This window comes from Passer domesticus, chromosome Z (assembly GCF_036417665.1).
Source record: "Passer domesticus isolate bPasDom1 chromosome Z, bPasDom1.hap1, whole genome shotgun sequence".
Taxonomy (NCBI): domain Eukaryota; kingdom Metazoa; phylum Chordata; class Aves; order Passeriformes; family Passeridae; genus Passer; species Passer domesticus.
This window is the reverse complement of record NC_087512.1, coordinates 48,820,317-48,841,981: the sequence shown is the minus strand read 5'-3', so window position 1 is coordinate 48,841,981 and position 21,665 is coordinate 48,820,317. Positions and strand designations below refer to the sequence as shown.

The following is a 21,665-nucleotide window of genomic DNA, read 5'->3' as shown; positions in this document are numbered from 1 at the left end:
AACTCCACAAGGTCAGCTTTATTCCCTCCTCCCTTGCCACAGCAGAGGACTCAGTGTCAGAGCCTCTGGAGAAGCGTGGACGGCAGGGCTCGGGGAGATTGTGCCAGTGCAGGATTTGAACTAAAGGCACCAGGAAGCACCAGCCCTGCAGACAGGAGCTCAACTCTGCTCATCTCCCTTGCTGCCAGAGGCAGGCTCGCAGCAGCCATCTCACACCTCTCTAAACCAAGGGGGACTCTGTCCTTACCAAGCTCTTCGGGCTCCTGGGAATTGTTCCCGCACCTCCTGGTGCCAGGCAAAGCTCCTTCTGCTTCAGCTCTGTCCACAGGCTGCCCTCCTGAAGACTCAGGGGCAACATTAATATTCCCCTTGAAAGAGAAACAGAAAGGAAGAAACCCTTCTCACCAGTTACACCAAACACCTGGTCCAACAACTCCATGGCTCACACTCTTAATCCCTTGTTCCTAACAAGAACTCTGGGCCCCAAAGCCCTTCAAGAGTCAAAACAATTTCACTTCTCAAACACAGTCCAAAAGCTGTCAAAGCTGACAGTGTTGAACGTGGGGGTGACACTGAACACATGGAATGGCTGCTAAGGAAGGAGTCCTGGCACAGAGATTTGCTCCTCCTCCACAACCCTGAGCAAAGCAGTCTCATCCAGGCTGCAGCTTGGCAGGGACTGCGTGGGAACACACATCTCTTCCCACAGAGCTGCCCAAGAGCAAGGTGACTGAGCTCTGCAACATGGACAGCAAGACTGGCCAGTTTGCCCAGCTGAGGATTTCCCAGATGGAGACTGGGCTGCAGGCACCAGGTTACCCAGAGGACAAGAAAGCTGCAGCTCCAGCCCAGCCCCACACACGGCTCTGGGAGCGCCCACACGCCCGGCAGGGCTCACACAGCAGCAGCAGCAGCTGCAGCCCAGCCCTGCTTTGCCTTGGCCTTCCCACCCAAAAGAGGCACAGCCTCTGGCATGTCCCTCCCTGCACGGGACACTTGGCAATTCTCCAAACACTCTTCTCTTCTTTCCCACCAAACAAAGCCTCTTAGAACCTACAAAGCTTCCACTTCCTCACCACAAACACCCCTGCACGAGGGATTCTTCCCAGGAAAACAGGCACCCAAACCTGACCAACACAGGCTCACACCTCTTCATCCTTATTCAGGGGGAGACTTTTTCATTCCCTCTTCTTTAGGAAGTCTTGTTTCACCAAGCAAATCTTTTCCTGTCCATTCACTGAGCTGAACTCAAGAAGCCTTTGCTTCTCAGCCATGCAACAACATTCACAAGCTCTCAGCTCCCAGCCCTTTTCTTCCCTGTCCAATGCAGTTACCTGAGCAGAGGGAGAAAACATCTCCTCCAGCGTCTCAAGCACCATGTCCAGATCTGGTGGTGGCAATTCCTCTTCCCCAGGAGTATTCCACAGCCAGCTGGGGGCTGTCCATGGTGCAAAACCAGCACTGCCAGCTGGAGCGCTGGGGCCTGAAGTGCCTGGGGTGGCTGCAAGAATCCAAACACATTGGTCAGGCTCCACAATGCGGCTTTGGGACACAGAGCTCTAGTGCTGCCTTGGATCAAACATCACAGGAAGCACAGAGCAACCTCAGTTCCAGAAATGTATTCAGACTTGACAGGGGATTGGGGGAGTGAGTTCTCCTCTTAAAAAATATTTATCCTAATTCACATGTACACAGATTAAAGCATGGATTGTAAAAGGGATATAGACACACACACACATTTTATAATCACAGCCTTTTGCATCTTCCCAGCAGCTTTGGGATTTGGCTACATTTGGTTTCTCATCACAAAAGACCACAGAAAGTGGATTCACCCAGGAAGAGCCCAGATCTTCAGACACACATGCTGAAATTAAACCGTGAGTTTTTTCTAAAACCAGCCTCGTGGGTGAGGCTGTATTCTGCAGCTCCAACTCTTCTGGGGCAGGCAGAGCTCATTTCAGTGGTTTGGCTTGATTTTCAGGGCAGACAGTCTTAAAGCTCTGCAATATCCTCTCACCATCCTAGTCTGGCTTCATTCAAAGAAAGAGGGGAGTGCACCTAACACTGATGACTTGTTAGGCAATATCTTTTGCCTTGCCCTTGTACCCCTACAGAAGGGCTGTCTGGAAAATGCCCAGAACACCCTCCAAATCTGCAGCAAGGACAGGAAAAGCTGGCAGAAAATCCTTCTGTTTTCAAGATCCCTCTTCCTAGGCGACTTGACACTTTCTACCCGATTCTCGCTTGAGATCTACCCATGATAGAGCACTGCAGGAAAACTCTTTAAAGGGTCACTAACCAGGACCTGCTTGGAAAGCAAGGGTAGAAACTCTTTCCCTACCTGATGAACTGCAGGCTGGCAAATACTGCTCTGAGGATGTGCAGCTGCTTCCCTCTGGAGAGGCCATGGAAGGGCTGTGATGGTCTATGGGACGCAGAGAAACGGTGAGCTCAGGGCGGCATCTGCGGTCTATGGGAACCAGCGGAATGATGAGCTGACGCTTGAGATGAAATTTGCTGGTGCCTGGTTCCTCTGATGAAACCCCAAGAAATCCAGATGAGGCAAAGACTTTCTTGGGAGATGTCAGGAAAAAGTCAGACTCCTGAGCACCTGCGCTTAGCCTGGAAGGGCCTGGAGGCAGCTGTAAACCCTCAGGTGAGGCAGCAGTGAGGTCCTGGTATGAGAGCACTGTGTAGCAGTGAGGGAAGAAGAAAGGAAGCAAAGAGAAGGCCGGGTCACTATTGGTCTTTGGGTGTGTTTCCTTTGGCAGCAACTGTACTTCTATCAGGAAAGACAAAAGCTCCCATCCTCCCAAACAGGGTGAGAAAGAAAAAAATCCCCACATGTTCTGGGGCTATTCAACTAACAATTCCTTGTCTAATTAGCTCTGCCCTATTCGTTCAACTGTCTGGGAAAACTGTCCCACTGCTGCTCCTTGGCAGAAGGCAACTGCCAGAAACCCAACTGCCCGGTGCTTTCTCCTCTGCTCTACAGGGACAGGAGGCTCCCTCCAGCTGCGCTTGACCGGGACAGGGCTCTGGGCCAGGCAAGGAGCAGCGCCAGCCACGGCGCACGGCTGGGCCAGCTGCAGCCGAGCGGGCCGGGCTGTGGTGAGCGCAGCCGCGGCGGGACCGTCCCGCAGCCCCGGCAGCCCGGCAGAGCCGGCACAGCGCCCGGGCCCTGCCGGCACAGCTGCCTTGCCCAAGGACAGCCCCTGTGCCAGCCGGGGCACAGTTTTGTTGTATCTTTGACCCCTACCCTTGAGGCGTTCCAGACTATTAGGACTCTTAAGTCATTTCAGATGACTTTGCTGAGGAAGGCTGCTCTGCTGTCATTTTCTGAAACACAGTGAAATGCTCCCTCTCTGGGTGCCTGTTCCCTTCTCTGCCCCACAAGACAGCCAAAGTGAGCCCATTGCCAGCAGGAGGGGCGTGCACGTGGGGGATATCCTGGGGAGAGATGGCCAGCATGGAGCACTGCTATTGTGATGCCAAAATTCTGGTGGGGAGAAAGCTTCTTGTGGCTCATGTGCAAGCTGAGCTTCCTCTCCCCTTTCAAATCCTTTCAGAGTCTAGTGCTCTGTCAACAGTGCTTCATTTCCATGTTGGAATTCTGAAGTCCTTTCCAAGAAGATTTGCCTGAAAGAGAACAGGTCTGGCTTGCAGGGCATTGCTCTGTAGGCCTTAGGAAGTCACTTGGTCTGCCCTCACCCACCTCCTGCCCAAAAAACACATGAAAGACCAAAGCTTTGCCAGCTGTGACAGTGCCCCAATGAGAAGGCAGTTAGGGGCAAAATAATGAGAATTATTTTGCTGCTGGCACATCAGGTACCAGTGGGTGAAAAAAGCCATCTGTCAATAGTTCAGCTGACAATTAGGGAGGGGAAGGTGCAAAGAAAGGAAGAGGTAGAAACATCAAAGGAATGAGAGGACTATGTACAGATGTTGAAGGTAGCAAGAAGAAAAAATCAAAAGTAATTGGATAAAATACTGAAAAAATGAAGCAAAGCTTCTCCTGGTGCTGGATGGTGCATTGAGGGATAGTGTAGGCAGATTTGGGTGCCCATCCCAAAGCCATCACCTGTTTTCCCTCTGCCCTGATGGGTCCAGGCAGGCTGTTGATCTGCATGGCCACTCCCAATCCAGAGTCCTCTGCTCTTCATGAGAAGCTCCCCATAAGTTGTCTGGGTGTCATCCCTTGTGGCTTCTCTTCTCCTGAGGCTTGGTGTTGGTCGTTGTTTGTCTGATGTGTGGCTGTATGGTCAGTTCCTGGCCCCTGCCCTCCAGCACAAGCTCCCACGACTCCCCCTTTTTTGTTTGATTTATAATTAAATGTATAACAATCATAGTTAAAATAATAATTTTGTCTTAACTAAAAACAACACAACACTTAATAGACTTTAACTAAACTTGACAATTTAAATTAACAGGTGGGTTCATATTGCAGAGCACAGCTAAACAATAAGAGAATTTGATTTCCATTCCCCCTTGCTTCTAAAGCCCTGAGACCCAGGTTGCTCCCTGCCACTCCATTCCCCCTCACTCACCCACAAAACAAGAGAACAGAAAATCAAAAGGACTTGTGGTGGCACCTTCCCCTGTGCCCTTCACCAAACACACAAGTCAAAAGAAAAGCTTTGATGGAGGACTAGTGTCGGAACCCAGAGCATCTCTCTGGATGCCCTGGATGTCTCAGAGCCCTGGCAGGGGCTCGGAGACCCTGGCAGGAAGCCAAAGACACCTGAATGTGAGAAAATGAGAGAAATTCAGGCCTGAATGGTGAGGGGAAGATACTCACTTGATAAAACTTGAATTATAATGCACTGTACAGGGGGGTTTTATATGTTGTACAGGGGGGTTTTGAAATTCTGTACATGGGGGTCAGGGGTACTAAGATGGAGGAATTTGGGCATGTCCTGTCCTTCTTCTGTCTTCTCCTTGGCATCCACGTTCAGGATGATGTTGGCATGTGTGGATTGGTTCATAGGGAAAGTGCACTTGCCAACAAGGGCGAAAAGTATTGGAAATTAAAGGTAAATATCTTCTACGTAGTTTTTACTAGAAAAGAGACAACCGCCCCATGGGCGGGAGAGAGTGCCCTTGGCTGTCTTGCTGATCAGACCTCGGCTGGACAGACAGAAAAACTTTGTAGATAAGGAACAATAAACTCAACTGAAGACCGAAAAGCAAGAGTCCAGACTCCTTCTTCGAGAGTGCGGCCTGCCCAGAACCACCTTTTCCCGTGCTGGGGCAGAGACCACTGGCAGCCGACCCCGGCAGACTGGCCTGTGGGGGACCTTCTGGCAGGGCCAGGAACAGGTCTCCTGTGGGGGCAACAGAGTCGGTCCTCTGGCTGTTTTATAAGCCATTGTAAGTTTGATCTCTAAAACATGAATTCCAACAAAAATGGGGAATGGCTAATACAGTAGGAAGGCAAGAGTAGGGCTGAGGGCTGTCAGAAAGTGGGTTAGGGTAGACTCCAGGTTGGCATGGCCAGTGCTGTCCTGGCAAGAGGACAGAAAAGGAGGGGAGATGGCAGATGACTGGTGGCTCACCTGTGCTCTTGAGCAGGTTCCATCTCCCATCCTCTCCTTCTCAGGGATAGTGGGTTCAGGGAAGTGAGGGGTACAACAGGAAAACTGGGAAAGGAAGTTTGTTAAATATTGTGCAACTAAATTTGAATTTAAATGTCATCAAATATACTGTCACTTAACACCAAACATCACACAGTAAATGATTTTCAATAATTTTCAATAATCACTGTACATTGAAATGAAAAACAGGACTCCATGGGAGAGGTTAAAGTCTAGGGAACATTGTTCCAGGGCATAGCCCCAGGAAGTCCCCTAGCAGTGTCCACAGTGGCTCACACAGATCCAAACTGAACAAGTTTTCACTCCCTCATGTTGGCCTCAGTTCCCATGGCAGAACTTGCCTTCCCACTGGACACTCACCTGTGCCTGATACTGTGGAGAAGCCCAGCTCCCTCCCCCTCTGCCCACAGCAACACAGACACTCCCAACCTTTCCCAAGAGCTGCAACACAACCACAGGCACAGCAGCATCCCCAGCAGTGACACCACTGCTCGGCTCCATTCTGTCCTGCTCTGCTCCTCTAGTCACAGCTGCAAGCCTGTATCTCCACAAGAGGTTGTGGCCTGGAGGCGATGAAGGAAGATGACCTTTGCTCACAAACAAACCATGTCACAAACCCCATCCATGGGTCTTCCCACCTTGGAGAAACACCTGACCATTCAGAAGAAATTTAGAGCCTATTCACAAGGTGAGAACAAAGAGAAGTTCCAACACAGTGAAGATTTTATTTATTATAGTATTTATTCACTCTAAACAAACTACAAACTACAAGCTATAAGCTACAAACTAGAAACTACAAACAACAACAAAGGCCTCTTCCAGGGCTAGTATCTCCTGCCAGACATAAACTGCTGTGTGGCCATGATCAGAGGCATCAGGGTGGAGGTCGGCTTGGCTGATGTAACAAACGGATGCTGCCCAAAGAGAAAAAGAAGCAATGAACTTCTACTTTCCCCACAGGCTGAAACAGGCTTTCTCTGGCTACCAGAAAGATACAGAAAGGAGGGCATTCTGTGCAATGCTGTCTCCACATCCAGGACGTGCAGCCGCTTTGCCTTTTACCTGCAGAAGTTCCTGGGCAGACCAGCGCCTGTCCTCGTCCCTCTCCAGGCAGCAGTGCAGGAAGTCTCGCAGCCACGCCGACTGCTGCCTGGGCTTCTGCAGCTTCGGGGCGGCCCCGGTGCTTATCAGCTGTTGAACCTAGAGAAGAAGGAAATGCCACACTCTACCTGTCTCCTTCGCACCCCAAACTGCTCACACAGACCCCACTGGACAAGCTCCACTCTCCAGTGGCACTTTACTCCCTGCCACAGGGTGCCAGATGCCTTTCCTAGCCCTACTAAAACAACCCAAAGCCAGAGGCAGCCATAGCCAGTCCAGTATGCAAAGGCTCTTGCCTTGACCCCTGATTTCACTGGCTGCTGGAATTAGCAGCAGCTCCATCAGCAACAGCACACTTTGCTTCTCTGAGCACTGACACCACCTCTTCAGGCATTTTAAAAGAAGGACTTCCATCTCATTCTACTATTTCCAAGGATTATTCCACAAAATGCAGCTCAGCACTGCTCCCTGCTCCCTGAGGCAAAGCTTCTGCCAAGCAAAAGGCATCACGATTTTTTGGTGTTGTTCATGCACAAAAATGGCAAGGGGATGATCTGGCCAAGAAGCACAAGAGACTGTGCAGCCTGGAACCTATCATTTTCAGGTGTTGGCAAGCTTCCCAGGCAGAAGGATGGGAGCAGATTTTGTCAGGGTGACAGCAGTATCTGAGAGCAGCTGCGGCGTACCGTGCGGGAGGTTTTCATCAGGTACGGAGGCGCTCCTTCCACCATCTCGATCCCCACAATTCCAAAGGACCAGATGTCCACTTTGGGGCCATAGGGCTTCCTGGTGAAAATTTCTGGCGCCATCCAGTAAGTAGTCCCAACAGCTGATCTCCGTTTGCTCTGCTCAGCAGTGAGCTGAGCAGCAAGGCCAAAATCAGCTGAGGAGGAAAAACCACTCTGATCAAGCCAGCGTGAATTAGGAAAGCAAACAAAAGAAATCCCCACTGTACCAACGTCCAAGAAGGCAGTGTGGAACCCAGCTGTAAAGGGGCCATACAGCCATTCCTCAGCCTGCAGCCGAGGAAATACAGAATTGGCCACTTAGCAAAAGTCCCCAGTTTCAGGCAGTGGCTTTTAGTCCCTGAAGCTATTAGACTGAAACTGCCTTGCTTGGGAAGGGACACACACAACCCAAAGCCACTCCTGGGCCCTTCTTCCCAGCAACACCTCTCTGCACCTTGTGGCTGTGCTCTGTGCTTGCAGCAGGGCAGCCTGCACTGCCACAGGCCCCTCTGCAGGGAACTGGCAGCCACCCAAAGGCAGCCCCACACCGCAGCCCGCCACGGCTGAGCCTGGCCAGCAACACCCACCCAACTTGACAGATCCATCCAAGCCCAGGAGAATGTTGTGGCTTTTGATATCGCGGTGGATCACTTGATTGGAGTGCAGGAAATCCAGGCCTTGCAGGCACTGAGAGAGGAAAAAGAAACACGAGCCTAAGTGGATTTCATCCCACAAGCAGGGAAGTGGCACATCTGAAACACTGACTTCCTGGGGGATGGTGAGCCATGGCAGGACAGGCTGCTGGCAAGGGCAAGAGCCTGCTGCTCCACCACGAGGACAGCAGTGCCTTTCTAAGTGAGGGTGTGTTTGCTTCTGAGAGAGAAGGGGCAGTTGTTCCTCTGGCCAGTGCCCGGCAAACACAGGCTGAAGGAGCCCTGCTGCAGTGGCTGTGCTCTCTCCAGCCAGACAGCAGTGGATGCCTTTGCAAACACCACTTTGGGTGCAAGGCTCTCCTTTGAGGCTGAGCTCTGGGAGAGTCCTGTGAGTATCTCTTTGTCTTTGCCCCTTGCTTCACTTTGCGCCACCATCACATTTGCCCTTACAGGGAAGGAATGCAGCACACACAGGCACCAGGGAAGTGTTTAGAGAGGCAAACACAAACACGCTAGAAGAAGGGCAGGGACACTGGCAGGCACTTCAGATGCTCTTGCTACTGCCAAGGACATAAGAGAAAGGCTTGGAAGATGAAATCTCTCCTCTCCTTATCACCCATTTGGAAGGACCATCCCGACCAAGCCATGGGAAGCACAAGTGCCATCCCTTACCTCCCGAGAGACAGCTGCTATCTCTCCTTCTGCCATGTGAGTCTCCCTGATGACATCATGTAAAGAACCTCCGTCCATGTATTCCATCACGAGCCAGAGTTCCTCGTCCACCAGGTAGCTGAAAGGAGGAAACAACAGCATGGAGATGAAGGCATGCACTTACATGACCTGGTGGATTCTTGTTTTCTGTGTCTCTCTCAGAGGAACACAGGAGGAAGTGAGTAGTCATTCACTATGCTCTACAGGGTTTGAACTCTGTGCAGTGTAAAAGACAGCTCGGTATCCACACCAATGCAACAGGCCAAGGGAAATACAATAGACAGTGCTTTGTTAGCACTTCAAACCCAGGGGAAAAATCAAACCCCAAACCCAACAAAACAATGTGGAGAGAGGACAGGAACTTGGAGGCTGTTGGCTCAGTAAGACAGGGCCCAGTCCTGTCTTTGAAAGCGCCCTTCACACTAGGTATGCCAGGAAAGATTAATGCAGCCCCAATGCAATCTCCTTCCAAGATGCTGTAAATCAGCCCAGAAACAGGAATTAACAGCTCCATCCTCTTTTGCCAGCGCCCAAAGGAGTGGTTGAACCTCTGGCTTGCAGGATGTGAATGACCTTTCATGGCAGGACAGCAGAACCACTCACCTGTCTATATAGTTCACAAGGTTGGCATTCTTAGTGCCATGCATGACCTGGATTTCATTCAGGCACAGCTCACTGCTGCTCTCTTGCAGGAGACTAATTTTCTTGATGGCCACCTAAAACAACATGGAAAACCATGAACCAAAGAAGTGTGTGGCACACGTCCACAAGGCGAAGATGGAGACAGTGATTATGGGATGACCGTAGCCCAGCTGGGCTGGGCCAAACTGCCCTGTGACTGGACATCAGACTGCTTGCTTGGGCACCTCCCTGGACAGAGAGACAGATACCCTTTGCCTTGCAAACAGGGTCTAAGCTCTCCACCTCAAACCTCTAACAACACTCACTGTGCCCACCGTCTTCCCCCAGGGCCTTACTTTATCATTCCCATTGTCATTGACACACCTCTTGCAAGCAGGAAGCCATTTTGTGCCAGTAAAAATGGAGCAAAAGTGCTGGGAAACCTTGGGCACTTCTAGGGGGCTTGATCATTCCTCCAGCAACCACTGGCATTCTCCATTGCACAACTACAAAGCAAACTCTTACAGACAGGACAGATACAATGCTGTCCTAAAATCATCCTGAGGGTTATTCCCCCTAAGAAATACAACCCTACATATTTCACAGAAAAAATGCCATGATGATGAAACCATCATTAAGGACAAAATAGACAATCCTAGCACTTCCTCACTTCATGAATTTGCATTTCATTCCACTAAAATACTTTACTTCACACCACTGATATTTGCAATTACTGCCTGACTGTAAAAAGAAATAACCCAAGCCTGGATCCTTTAGGGATGTACCCCAGGCTCTGAGCAGGGCTTAGGCCCTTGACAGACTCCTTGCAGACCTCTCTCTCTCTAAGTACAGATCCCAAGGGCAGCACTGCAGGTGGCTACAGAACTACCAGCACGATTCCCATGTATTGGCTAACAGCCAGAAATGAGAATTCAGGAACCCTGCAGCCCCAAAGAGCAGTGCCATGCTCTGAGACACCACCTGGGCACTTAGACCCAGCCAGCGTGGCCTCCTCTGAACGATACCGCTTGGCCTCCTTGCATCCCCTGGGGCAGCTGAGAAGGACAAAATCTGTCCCCACTGTATTTGGCAGGCAGTCACTGCTCTGCACTCCATTTGCCCTTCCAGCAAAGCTCTGCTGGCGACCCAAAGCTCAGCCACAGCTCACAGCAGAGGGGAGGGCACTCAAGAGCTGCAGAAGCTGCGGCGCTGCTTGACGCTTACCTCTTCTCCTGTGGCAGACTCCACTGCCATGCACACAGTGCCGAAACCCCTAGAAACAAAACAGCAGCAGAGAAAGATATCCTTTAGTCCCTGCAAGTGCAAAACACTGCAGTCCAACGGGAAAAAAGTGCTTGGGCAAACAGTAAGTGGAACACGACAGATTCTTCTCTGGGTCTTTTCTCCTTTTTCTTTTCTCTATCTGTGCATGTGTCTGATTCTTCCAGGAATTTACCAGTTGGGTCTTCTCACATCTCTCCTTGGAGTCTGTTTGCCAAACTCAAGCACCACCACTCAGGCCTTCTGAGAAGCCTGAAGCCCTGTAACAGCCATTGGAGGAAATCCTCTAGACACAGATTCCTTTTCCAGCTTGCAAGGAAAATAGTGTCCAGCCACAGCCAGAGCAGGCAAAGGCTTCCCTTGCTGCACACACAAATGGAGAAGTCCTCAAAACACAGGATCCTTAGACAGCTGTGCTCTGGGTCCAGAGCCGTTGGCAGCTGCTTCTCTTCAGTGCACCTGACACTGGAAGGACTCTACTTTTCTGGTGACTTCTTGTACATTTGGCTTCTGTTCTGGGGTGACATTATGATGCTTGCACCCCCAGTCACATGTTCTGTTTATGCTGGATGTTATATTCTGTGCCTCCAAGATTGGATCAGACAGTAGGTGTCAGGAGAAGAGGGAGCACAGAGTTTTGTTATCAACTGCACTCTGCCCCGCAGTCTGCTGGAACACGGAACTCCAGTGTTGCTGTCTAGGCACAGTTGGGGTAGAGCACCACACTCCTTTTGCTTTTTAGTTAGTTAGTTAGTTTAGCTGGCTAAGGCAGTCTGAGTTTTCCCTTTACTGTTTTTCTTTCCCCTTTCTTGGAACCATTCGAACCTGCTCCAGACTGGGACCCGGCAAAACATCGAGAGCTCACACTTTGTAGCCCACCAGGGCCTACTCTGCAGCCTTTCCCAGCACTGGAGGGACAGATAACACAGTGACAAACCCCAGGAGAGACTTTCTGAACTTGCCATCTCTTCAGAGCAGCAAATGAGTTTTGACATCCAGTATTGTTCATTTTGTGTGCTGGGGAGTGCTTTGCCTGTTAAATAAACAACTTCTTTCCACTTATCTCCAAGGAAATTGTTCCCACACCGGCTGGGGGCAGTGGCCATGTGGGTTTCCTTTTGGGAGGGGCCCTGTCGGGAGGTTTCCTCCCAAAATTGCCCTAAACCAGGACACATGGTACAGAGAAAATGTTGCAAATCAATCCCATCTACAGTCAGCAGAGCTGGCTTTCAAGGGGAACAGCTTGGTGGATTCTTTGCAGCAAAGGCCTAAACCCCACAGGATCCATGAGGGGTCTGCCATCAGGCAAATGATGCCTTCTACTCTAGAGTGCACTGGCACTGGGCATTCCCCTGAAGCTTTGTCTTTTGCCACCTCAGTCACAAAAGAGAGGTGCTGCTTTCATTTCTGCTTTTGGCTTCTAGACTAGGTGGTGGTCATCCTGACCTTGTTTTCAGCAAAATACAGGAAAGAAATGTTACCAAGAGCTGCTTCCTGATAGCTAACTTGACCTTTGAGGCAATGGGGTTTCTCCTCCTTTCATTCCCACGTATTTTGTATTATTTTGAGACACTCAAAAATTATTTCTCCTACAAAAAGCGGCAAACAGGTGCAAACACACTTGAGGGACAGGAGATCTGCCAGGTGCTGCTCTTTGCTGCAGGAAAGACATTGCCAGCATCCCGGTGTCTCTGCTGTGCCTTTAGACCACAGCTATAAATGCTGGCCAGCACTGAGAGATCACCAGGCATCATCTTAACGCAGTGTCTGAGCAGCTTTGGAGATTGTCACTCCAGGGAGATGTGACACCAGCAAAACGCACAGCCCCTTGCTTTGAAGAAGGAACTGTGGCTGCACTCACCCTTTGCCAAGAGTTTCCACTTCTGTGTATTTCGCCTCAGGATCTCCCTTGCTCACCAGCATCTCTGTAAAAAGCCCAAGGAAAGATGCTCACTTCAAAAGAGATCACACCCTGCAGCAGATCACAAAGGCAGCCCCACTCTCTGGGACACTGGGCCCTCTCAACTCAGTCAGTCGGGAAACAACAACACCACCGCACCAGCACCACCTCAAAAACAGCAGCAGCAAGACAAGCAGCCCTGCAGCGCAGATGGCCTGCACTAAACTAAAAGTCTAAACTGCAATCTAAGCACATGGAGAAACAGTCAGAGGAGACAGGGATCAGAAAACTCTAACCAAGAGAAATGATTGTTTTCTAGAAACATTAAGGGCAGCAGGAAAAACAAAACCTTCCTGTTCTTGGCAATGAACACTCCGTGACATTCAACACAAGCTTTCATCCTTGCAAACATCAAAGGCATCTTGGGTTCTGGCATCAATTTTTATCATCAGCTGCTCTCTCCAGAACAGGAAGAATAGTGTGCTTCCAGCAGAGCCCAGATGTCCAGCTTTAAGCAGGACTTTGCCTAAACAATGCCCTTCAGCCTTTCAGGAGCAGCAGCTCATGTTATAAGCTACTGTGATGGCCTCAGGAATGAGGCCCCTCAGCCTTTAGGACAGGCTGAGTGCTGAAGATGACCTTGGCCGTGCCCACAGCAGCTGGGCCCCGCAGGAGCTCCTTGAGGCCTACTCATTCGCGAGGTCACAGCCTCCTGCTCAGCCAGAAGCAAGCTCTGCTTGGCCTTTTGCCTACAGGGAAGCTCAGGCAAAGCCAAACCAGGCCGAGCTGCTCTCAGAGGCAGGAGCAACACCCCGCTGATCCCTCACCACCTCAGGGCACAACAACAGGTCCTGTGTGGAGGCCTCAGGACCTGGCACTCAGCTGAGCAGGAGCAGGAGGTGGGACAGCTCATGCCGACACACGCACACACAAGGCACCGCTCCGGCACACAAGGATCACAAAGGACCTACTCAGCACGGCCAGGCACTTGTCCTCTGTGCTCTCTCGCTGATGCTCTCTGCTGCCCGAGGAGCTAGTCGTGCTCCAGGTGCACGAGCTGCTCGTGCTTGAGCTTCCAGCCTGGGCACTGGAGCCTTCTTCCCAGCCTTCAGCTGCAGCTCCTGCAGCTGCCAGGACAGAGGAGGTGGAGCTCTGGGACAAGAAATGAATTTGGGTCACAAATGTGCCTGGCAGAGATGCCCCTCCCATCTCATTTCAAATGCACACCCCTAGGAAGATACTGCTGGCCACACCCAGGGCTCTTCACCTCCCAGCTTGTGCAGCTTGCTTCAACAGCTCAAGGCACAAAATCCCAAGGCTGCTTTTACATGACGGACAAAATGACACCAAAGACACTGCTACTCAAAGGGGGCACTTACTGGTGTTGTTTGCTCCAGCCCTGGGCTGACAGCAGGGCCAGGTTCATTGGCACCTTCCTCCTCTTCAGCCTCTTCCTCGGGTACAGAGGCAGCCAGAGCAGGTGCTGACGCTGCCCTTGTGCTCTGTGGACAGTCAGCAGCACGAGGGACAGGAAAGAACCTGTCATTCACAACCTTACCTATATTCAGCTACAGGCCCTGCTGCAGCTCAGCTCTTCCTTTAGCTACTGACAGCTGCTCTGTGGGGAGGGCCAGGTCCCTCCTGGGGACAGTGCCACCTCATATCCTGCAAGCTTTTGAACTGCATCTTTGCACTGCTCTCCTCACAGGGGACAGGGAGCCTGCACAGCCACTGGCCACCAAGGGCCTCACTTGTACCCCAGGAGCATCCAAAGACATCCTAATGCTACCTCTTGTCTCTTGCTAAGACAAATTCACAGCCCCTTTCAGAACAGTAGGAAGGTGCCTACTGCCTACTGTTCAGATGTCTGAACAATCCAAGTTCCACTCCCCTTTTCCAAGCCTAACTGACTGGGGGAAGGGCTGGAAAAGATTCCAGCCCTCAGCATCTTCAGCCAGGCATGGGAAGTGCTGTCTGATCAGAAACTTGCAGCTATGCTTTGCTGTAGCCACAGCACTACCCAGAGCTGCCACTTACTGATGCTGGATGCTCAGGCCCTGCAGTGGCAGCAGGTGCAGTTTGGGGAGCATCTTCCTCCCCTTTGGCCTCTTCTGCAGGAAGACACATAGCCAGAGGAGCCTCCGAGGTTGGTGTTGGGCTCTGCAGACAGACAGCAGCATGAGGGACACATGACCTTCTTTATATTCAGCTCTAGACCCAGATGCACTAAGGAGAAATCATCTGTAGGGAAATGGGATTCTAAGTTGCTCCAACTCAAGTAAAATGGGACAATTAGATGGGACTGCACTCTCTTGTGCACGAGATATTCTCTCATGGCTTAAAGCACCAAGCAACCCCACTTCCAGCTGCTTAAAAGCTCTGAAAAGGAACTGCAGAAAACAGCCCAGGCTCCTCCTGCTGCTGCTGCTCTTGCTGCAAAGAGTCTGGACTGTACTTTCATTCATGCAACCAGGCTGGCACTGGTCTGCAACAGGCCCAGCTCACAGCTTGCTCCACAATTGTCAAATGCTCCCAAGGCCAGAGGCTCCTTTCCCACTCACCCAAAGACCGGATTCTCTCCAGGCATGGGTGATGTGACCTGCAACACACAAGGGAAAAACAACCAGATGCTGAAAGAAAACTGCCTGTGCTGGGCAAGCCCACCAAAAAGTCAACCCAAAGACAGAGCATTCTGCTTTCACTACATCACTCCAGCTGCAACCCCTGTGTCACACAGCAAGCACATCAACAGCACAAAATACTGCCTGATGTCTACCTTTTGTCCTCTTTGGCCACTCAACCCATAGAAACCTGGGACTGAGAAAGTCCCAGTGGTTCTGCCCCAACCCACCCAGCAGGAGCTACAGCTCCTCCTTTTCCTGTGCTTCAGTTTTCTCAGGAGATTGCATGCAGCAATTGCCATGAGCTCACTGAAAACCTTTCCCCAGAAAAGCTTCACCCAAGTGCCCCTTAGCCATGGTGGCAGTTCTATCGTGACACAGCACGGGAACAGCTCCTGGGTTCAGGAGCATACAAGAACTCCTCTGAAATGTCTATCTCAGAGGCCTTTTCCGAGCTGATTCTGTAATTTCTTTACAGAACAAATGGCTCTTTTAATGTGCAGGAAGTGTCAAGTTCCACAGGCACATGCTGGGATGAGGGAATGCATATAGGAAGGCTTGAACTGAGGGACTTCCCCTCAGTCCTGGAGAGCAGTGCACAGCTTTTACAAGGACTCCTGACAAGCTCTCCCACTCTTCCTATCTTGGAAGTTGTCTTCCTTGAGCCAGCAAACTGAGGGGACTCCAGACTCCATTGCCACAGGCTGTGCCACGGGAGAAGCGGAACCCCTGCAGGCCACATTACAAATGCTGCCCACTCCCCGCTGGCTAGAGACACCCCCTTCTTGGCTGGAGCTGTTGACAGTGGCTTTACCCAACCAAAGGCCTCCTGGTGGCACTTTGGTTTCCATATGCTGCAATATCTACTTACGTGCCAGGTGGGTGAGAAAGTACCCAGAATAAGCCACGGAAAAAGCTGTGCAAACTGCAGCACACACTCCCTCCATGGCTTGAGCAGCGCTGCTCAAGTCTGCAGCAGACAACGCCTGTGGGGAAAAGCAAAAATACTGAGAGTCCTGCTGGCAGAGACCTCGTCGATCAGCAGGTTCCGCCCGCAGTGAGCGTGCCACAGAGGTGCTCTGCACACTGAGCCCTTCCGGGCCTCGGCACAGCAACTTTGCCTTGACAACGCCGGGATGCGGCCGCTGACATCACAATAGCGGCCGCCCTAGGCTGGATTGTGAATTCATGCACAGAACCAGACCTTCTCTACACCTAATGCCAAAAAAAGCCTGCAAAGTTCTCCTCTGTTACAAAGCAACACACAAAGCCCTCCTAGTCCATCACCTGTTGCTCAGGGCATCTAAGAGTAGAAACACACTGAGCCCCTGGAGCCCACACTGAGAAGCTGAGCACTGAGAAGGGACCAGGATGTGAGGAACCACATTAGTGGTCTTTGGCCGCTATTGCTGATGAGCAAAAGCCAGAAGGCTTATTCCTTTGTTCTAGAAATCAGAAAACAAGGAGAAGAAGCACTGCTTTAATTACATTTAGGGGTTTCTCCTAGGTACAGAGACATGGTCATGGATCTTTCTATACATAAATATATATATATATGTATGTATGTATGTATGTATATTATATTATTGAATACTATATATTCAAAACATTTTACATCATAGCCATGGGTGTGATTTCAGCAGGGAAATGCCATGACAGAAAATGCAAGGAGGATTGTTCTGTCTGACTCACTCTAGCAGGGAGGCCTTGGGACCAAAGCACCACCCCATTTTTTCCCCCATTTTTGTCCTTCCACAGTATTTGTTAGGAGATGGGGCTGAGATGGGTGGCATGGAAATGACAGCTCTGACACACAGCTGAAACCATCAGGGCCAGGGTGGCATGTGGGACTGTTTTTCTGCTCCAGCAGAACAAGGCAAGCCACAGTGGTGACACTGATCCCAAGTGAGTCCAGCCAAGCCAAGTGGAGCCCAGCAGGGTGGTAGGAAGAGGCAGCGAAGCGGCAGATCCCATTCCCACACACATGCCCAGCGTGGCAGACTGATGGCAGCGGCAGTGCCAAACAGAGCTCTGCAGGGACAGAGAGACACCCATCACCATCACCACTGCCACCATCCCTGCTGCAGAGAGGGAGCAGGAAACTGCCACTGCAGGTGCACAGCTGCTCCAGGCAGCACCAGCAGCCCCCATCTACCATCAGAACCATTCTGTAAGCCCTCGCCATCCTGTCTTTGTTTCAGCAGCCCCATGTGACACTTCACCTTTGTTGCATAAGCCAGTACCCCTTTTGCACAATTTTCTTCTTATTGTTGTGCACTGCTTTTTATTTCCTCACTACACTGTAACTCTAATATTTTTAACCTCTCATCGATTGTTTTCTCCATTGTCCCTTTCCATTGTTATGGAGAAGGGGAGAGAGGAGAGGCTTTACAAGGACCACCTCAAGAAGAGGACATAGAATGGAGGGAATGCCTTAGAAAGTATAAACAACCCTCATGCAGCCGCTTTTGGAAGGAATAGATGTCCAAGTTTCTTAAGATCCAGTTGCAAATCTGTGGAGTCTTGACAGCCAAGAAGCACAGGAACCTGGACACCTTGCTGTGAGGGACTAGAAGAGAGTGCTGGCTCAACACTTTTCAGGGGCTTGTATGTAGGGAAAGGGGCAGATCAAGCCTTTCTCTGGTGAGGCGATGCCCCACTCGGCACGCCCCACACCCCCAGGCCTGTATCCCAGCCCAGCAGTGGCTGCTGATCCCTGGCACACCAGAGGCAATGCTCCACACCTGTGTCTGGAGCCCCTAACCCAGCTCCTAAATGGCCAAGTGAGTGGGAGCCCCATGTGGGGGAGAGCCCCAGGAGAGCCAAAGGCTATTTACCTTGGGATATGTGGCCACCACATGTCTTGACCCTACCTCCTCTTGGAATTTCTATCAGCTGAACACCACTGGAACCTGGAGTGATAGCTATGTTGGTTCTTTTCTGTCATTCTCTCTTTCTCTTTCTTCTCCCTTTTCCCTCCTCTCAGAGTTTTGAATAATTTAAAATCTAACAGGTTTAATAATCTAAATGTAAATTAACTTGCAGAGATTATAAGTTGAATGGGCTAAGTTAATCCTTCATGGAATGTTTTATGTTGATTGAATCCTGCTCTAAATTATTTTTGCCTTTAAAGTTCTCTGATTTTCAAACGTTGCCAGTCAAGGGGTTTTATGTTATTCCGAACTCTTGAGAACATCTCGTCGGTATTTCTCCTGCTTTTCTAACTTAGAGTACATGAACAAGTTGAAGTCCTTTTAAAGTATCTCACAGAGCAACATTTTTGGATGCTTGCATTTTAATTGGCACAGCAAGCCAGGTACTCTTGAGGTGACTTGGGCCTTTTATACAGCATTAACTGTTCATGACATAACAAAGGAGAAATAAATTTTCAGTCAAAGCTGCTCTTTTCTGGCAGAAAAGTAATAGAATCCCACGCAGAAACTGATCTGAACTGCTCTCCACTGCCGCACTTGCTAAAAGCTTATATAGAAAGCTTGTCCAGCCCTAAAGAGAGATGGGGATGGAGAGGAACTAGCACCATCCACAGTTACTTGTGGAGAAACATGAAATTTGGTAGAAGAAAATTAAAAACTCCCAGTAAAGGACCATGCGTGGTATCCATATGCATGGAGGTTTGACTCAGAGCTGTATGGTGCCCATCAGCTGCAAATTGCCTCAGAGCCTGAAACAATAGCCAGCCTGAGGCCAGAGCAAGAATTGAATGCCAGGATGAAGCCAGCCCCCACACCATGAGAAATCAGTTAAACATGTTCCTCCAAAGCCAGAGAGGTTTAGAGTTGCAATTTAACAGTGCTGGGGAAGGTCTGGAAGCAGTGTTTTCCAGACTCCAGGAACAGCAGGGCCTCCCTGACTGCAAGGTCAGCCCCCAGCCCTTGGGAGGACTTTAGTGCCTCAAAGTCCAACCCCGCCCCTTACCCTAAACTCTGCCTGCCCCTATAAAATACAGAGGCGGGACGCCCCGAAGATGATGTCACCTTCCTCTGCTCCCTGGAGGAGAGGTTCGGCTCTGCAAAGCCAATCTTCTTCCCTCCTCATCCCAAGCCCTGCTCACTGATAAAGAAGGAATTCCCTTATCAGGATGCAGTGTCTGGAAGTGATACCTCATTCTGCAACAGAAGTGGTTGAACTACACGGGAAAATAAGCAATGATTGCAATGAAAGGGAAATGGAGAATGTTTTGCGAATTTGGATTTGGGGGAATGAAATAGAACTTTTGGAGAAGGAAGCACATGGTGAAAATTCCTAGTCTTTTGCCCGGGGAACAACCTGTGATGTGACAAGTTTGGACCCCTTGCAGGGGAGAGAACCCCAAGCAATGCATGAGAAAGAGCTGAAGCCCGTTGACCTTCGTCTGTGTTGTTGTAAGTTATTTCAACATTTAAGGATCAAAACTGAGAAAACAAAATCTTGGCACCACCTCCAAAAAGTTATGGTTGTTGATAGAAGGTGGTGGATTGAAATATCCCAAGAGGCTCTCTGGAAAGAAAATGGGGATTAAATGGGGATTCGGTTTCCCCGGATTCTTAAGGAAGCTTTGCAAACTGCTCCTGCCCTGCCTGCTTCTGGCACTCCTGGCTATTGAGCCTTGTCTGCCACCAGAGGCTGGAGGCCGAAATGCTGCTGCTAGAGCATCTGTAACCCTTAGGAGAAAATGCTTTTATCATCATGCAAGTTTGTTGTTTTGGTCTCACTAATAAGCCTGAATGTTCAAGAATGTCCTCACTACTCAGGAGACTGGGTGTACATCCAGACCCAGAAAGGAGAGCCACTTAACCAGAAGTGGAAAGGACTTTTGATCCCATGGCTGTGAGATTTACAGCTGGACACTCCTAAATTATGTGATTAAAGTTAGCTCTGGACACATGGAATTGTATTGGACAGTACAGTAAATGTAACTCTGCTGCAGATAAAGCTGCAATGGAACATTTCTAAAGTGAAAAACATTGAATGGTTTCTCTTTCTGCCCATTTCCAGAGCAGTGTCCCTGGTATGGCAGCATGGCTGTTTGTTCCTGAATTAGTCAACCATCCTAGCAGGACCTTGTAGCTAATGACTACAATAGCAAGTATGGCTTTGAGTGCCACAGAGGTAAGAGAGCAAGAAAGAAAACAGAGCCATGTCTGTAGGAGTGTGCACCCTAATGGCAGAGTGGCAAAACTAGCCTTTGTCCCCGAAAAAAGGAAAGAAGGCCAAAAGTTTCTCTCAAGGATTAGGTGAAAAGCCACCTCATGGGACCTCAGGGACTTCACCAAATACTTGAGGACATCTAATTGGATAGAAGCCAAAAAGTCCTGCTTGATCCATCAGGGAGAAAAAGAAGAGAAAAGAGCTAAGTGCTTTTGTGAGGTGTTTTTACCAGGAGCAGACCTCTGCACCTGGCTCGAGTTTTTCTCTTTGTTATTATGCCTTTTATTAAACCTTTTTGTTTCTAACACTGCAGCAGAAGTCATCCTGCTAATTTTATGCCCCCAAAGTAATACATAAGCTGTCCTTGGCTGTATTATATTTCTTTTGAGGGCTTATGAGACCTGGCTAAGAAAAAGAAACATAATAGAGCAGAGCTGGGCAGCCGCTGGGGGTACTACATTGCACTCACAGCCACCTGCCAACGCAGCTAGCCAAAACTAAAACAAGCAAACAGAAGCAAAACCAAACAGACCAACCCTCAAATAATTTTTAAAAATTATAAAAAAAAAAAAAAACAAAAAAAAACAAAAAAAAAAAAACCAACCAAAACCCCAAACAATACAGGTGCTTGGCCTAATGGCCTGGTTACTAATAACATAAGAAAACAACTATTAAAGATGACACCTGGGACACCAGCTGGCCAGAGCCAATTCCCAGCTATCCTATAACTTGCCTTTCTGTGCAAACACAGAGGTTTCAGTTGCCCACCTTTCAGAGAGAGGAGCCTGCCAGACCAGGTTGAACACTCAGCAATGTCTACTTGAATGATCTAAAGCTTTCAATCCAGAAGCCCAAGCTTATGAAGTGCAATTCTTCCTTTAATTTCCTAGATTCAAAACTGATTCTTCAGACCTACGCATGAGGCAGTTCTCCAGATCTATTGAGGACATGGAATGGTTTGGAAACCAAACTAAGGAACAAGGCACAAACCCAATCTTTATAGGACCAGGGAGAAAATGCTAAGAGGAAAAAGAGCAATTGTGGTTTTATTCCATCATTATTAGCTATAACTTGCAATTGCTGTGGGGTAGTTCAGAGTTTATTCAGGTTGACAACTTGAGTCAAAAGTTTATTTCATTCCTGAAGCTGCAGACTTGAAATGCTTCGAGTTCTTACATCCCAGGGGAATCCCGTATGCAAAGTACTTGAAAATACATTTTTTATCAGAAAGAAAAAGAGATTTAAGCATTGTTGCAAGTGTTTTATATATTCATAGAAATCTCAAACTACTAGGTTAATTCCTGAGA

General features: G+C 49.6%; 1 protein-coding gene and 1 long non-coding RNA gene across 4 annotated transcripts; both read right to left on the bottom strand.

Moving 5' to 3' along the window:
• Positions 1-931: 931 nt before the first annotated feature.
• Positions 932-5,281, bottom strand: LOC135289842 (uncharacterized). Its single transcript, XR_010352579.1, has 3 exons — positions 3,260-5,281; positions 2,342-2,689; positions 932-1,501 (listed from the first exon to the last, which is right to left on the bottom strand). It is a non-coding gene; the product is annotated as an uncharacterized LOC135289842 (long non-coding RNA).
• Positions 5,282-6,775: 1,494 nt separating this feature from the next.
• LOC135289839 (serine/threonine-protein kinase PAK 3-like) lies at positions 6,776-16,282 on the bottom strand. 3 transcript variants are annotated; one of them, XM_064403698.1, is made up of 9 exons: positions 16,082-16,282; positions 15,151-15,188; positions 13,561-14,749; positions 12,551-12,614; positions 10,633-10,681; positions 9,391-9,503; positions 8,749-8,866; positions 8,011-8,110; positions 6,776-7,578 (listed from the first exon to the last, which is right to left on the bottom strand). In XM_064403698.1, exons 3-9 carry the CDS (start codon positions 13,796-13,798, stop codon positions 7,343-7,345), a joined length of 918 nt encoding a protein of 305 aa, XP_064259768.1. In that variant the 5' UTR covers positions 13,799-14,749; positions 15,151-15,188; positions 16,082-16,282; the 3' UTR covers positions 6,776-7,342. The 3 variants fall into 3 exon arrangements, with proteins under 3 accessions (XP_064259768.1, XP_064259767.1, XP_064259766.1); XM_064403697.1 differs by having other exon boundaries at positions 15,151-16,282; XM_064403696.1 differs by having other exon boundaries at positions 13,561-15,188.
• Between the last annotated feature and the right edge of the window lie 5,383 nt (positions 16,283-21,665).

Excerpts from the sequence above, each read along its gene's own strand:
- LOC135289839 (XM_064403697.1), bottom strand. The coding sequence starts at position 13,798 with ATGGGAGGGGCATCTCTGCCAGGCACATTTGTGACCCAAATTCATTTC. Across the intron at positions 9,504-10,632 it reads AGTCTGCCACAGGAGAAGAG|GTGGCCATCAAGAAAATTAG; the intron begins GTAAGCGTCAAG and ends ATGTTGTTTTAG. Across the intron at positions 8,111-8,748 it reads TAGCAGCTGTCTCTCGGGAG|TGCCTGCAAGGCCTGGATTT; the intron begins GTAAGGGATGGC and ends TTCCTCTCTCAG.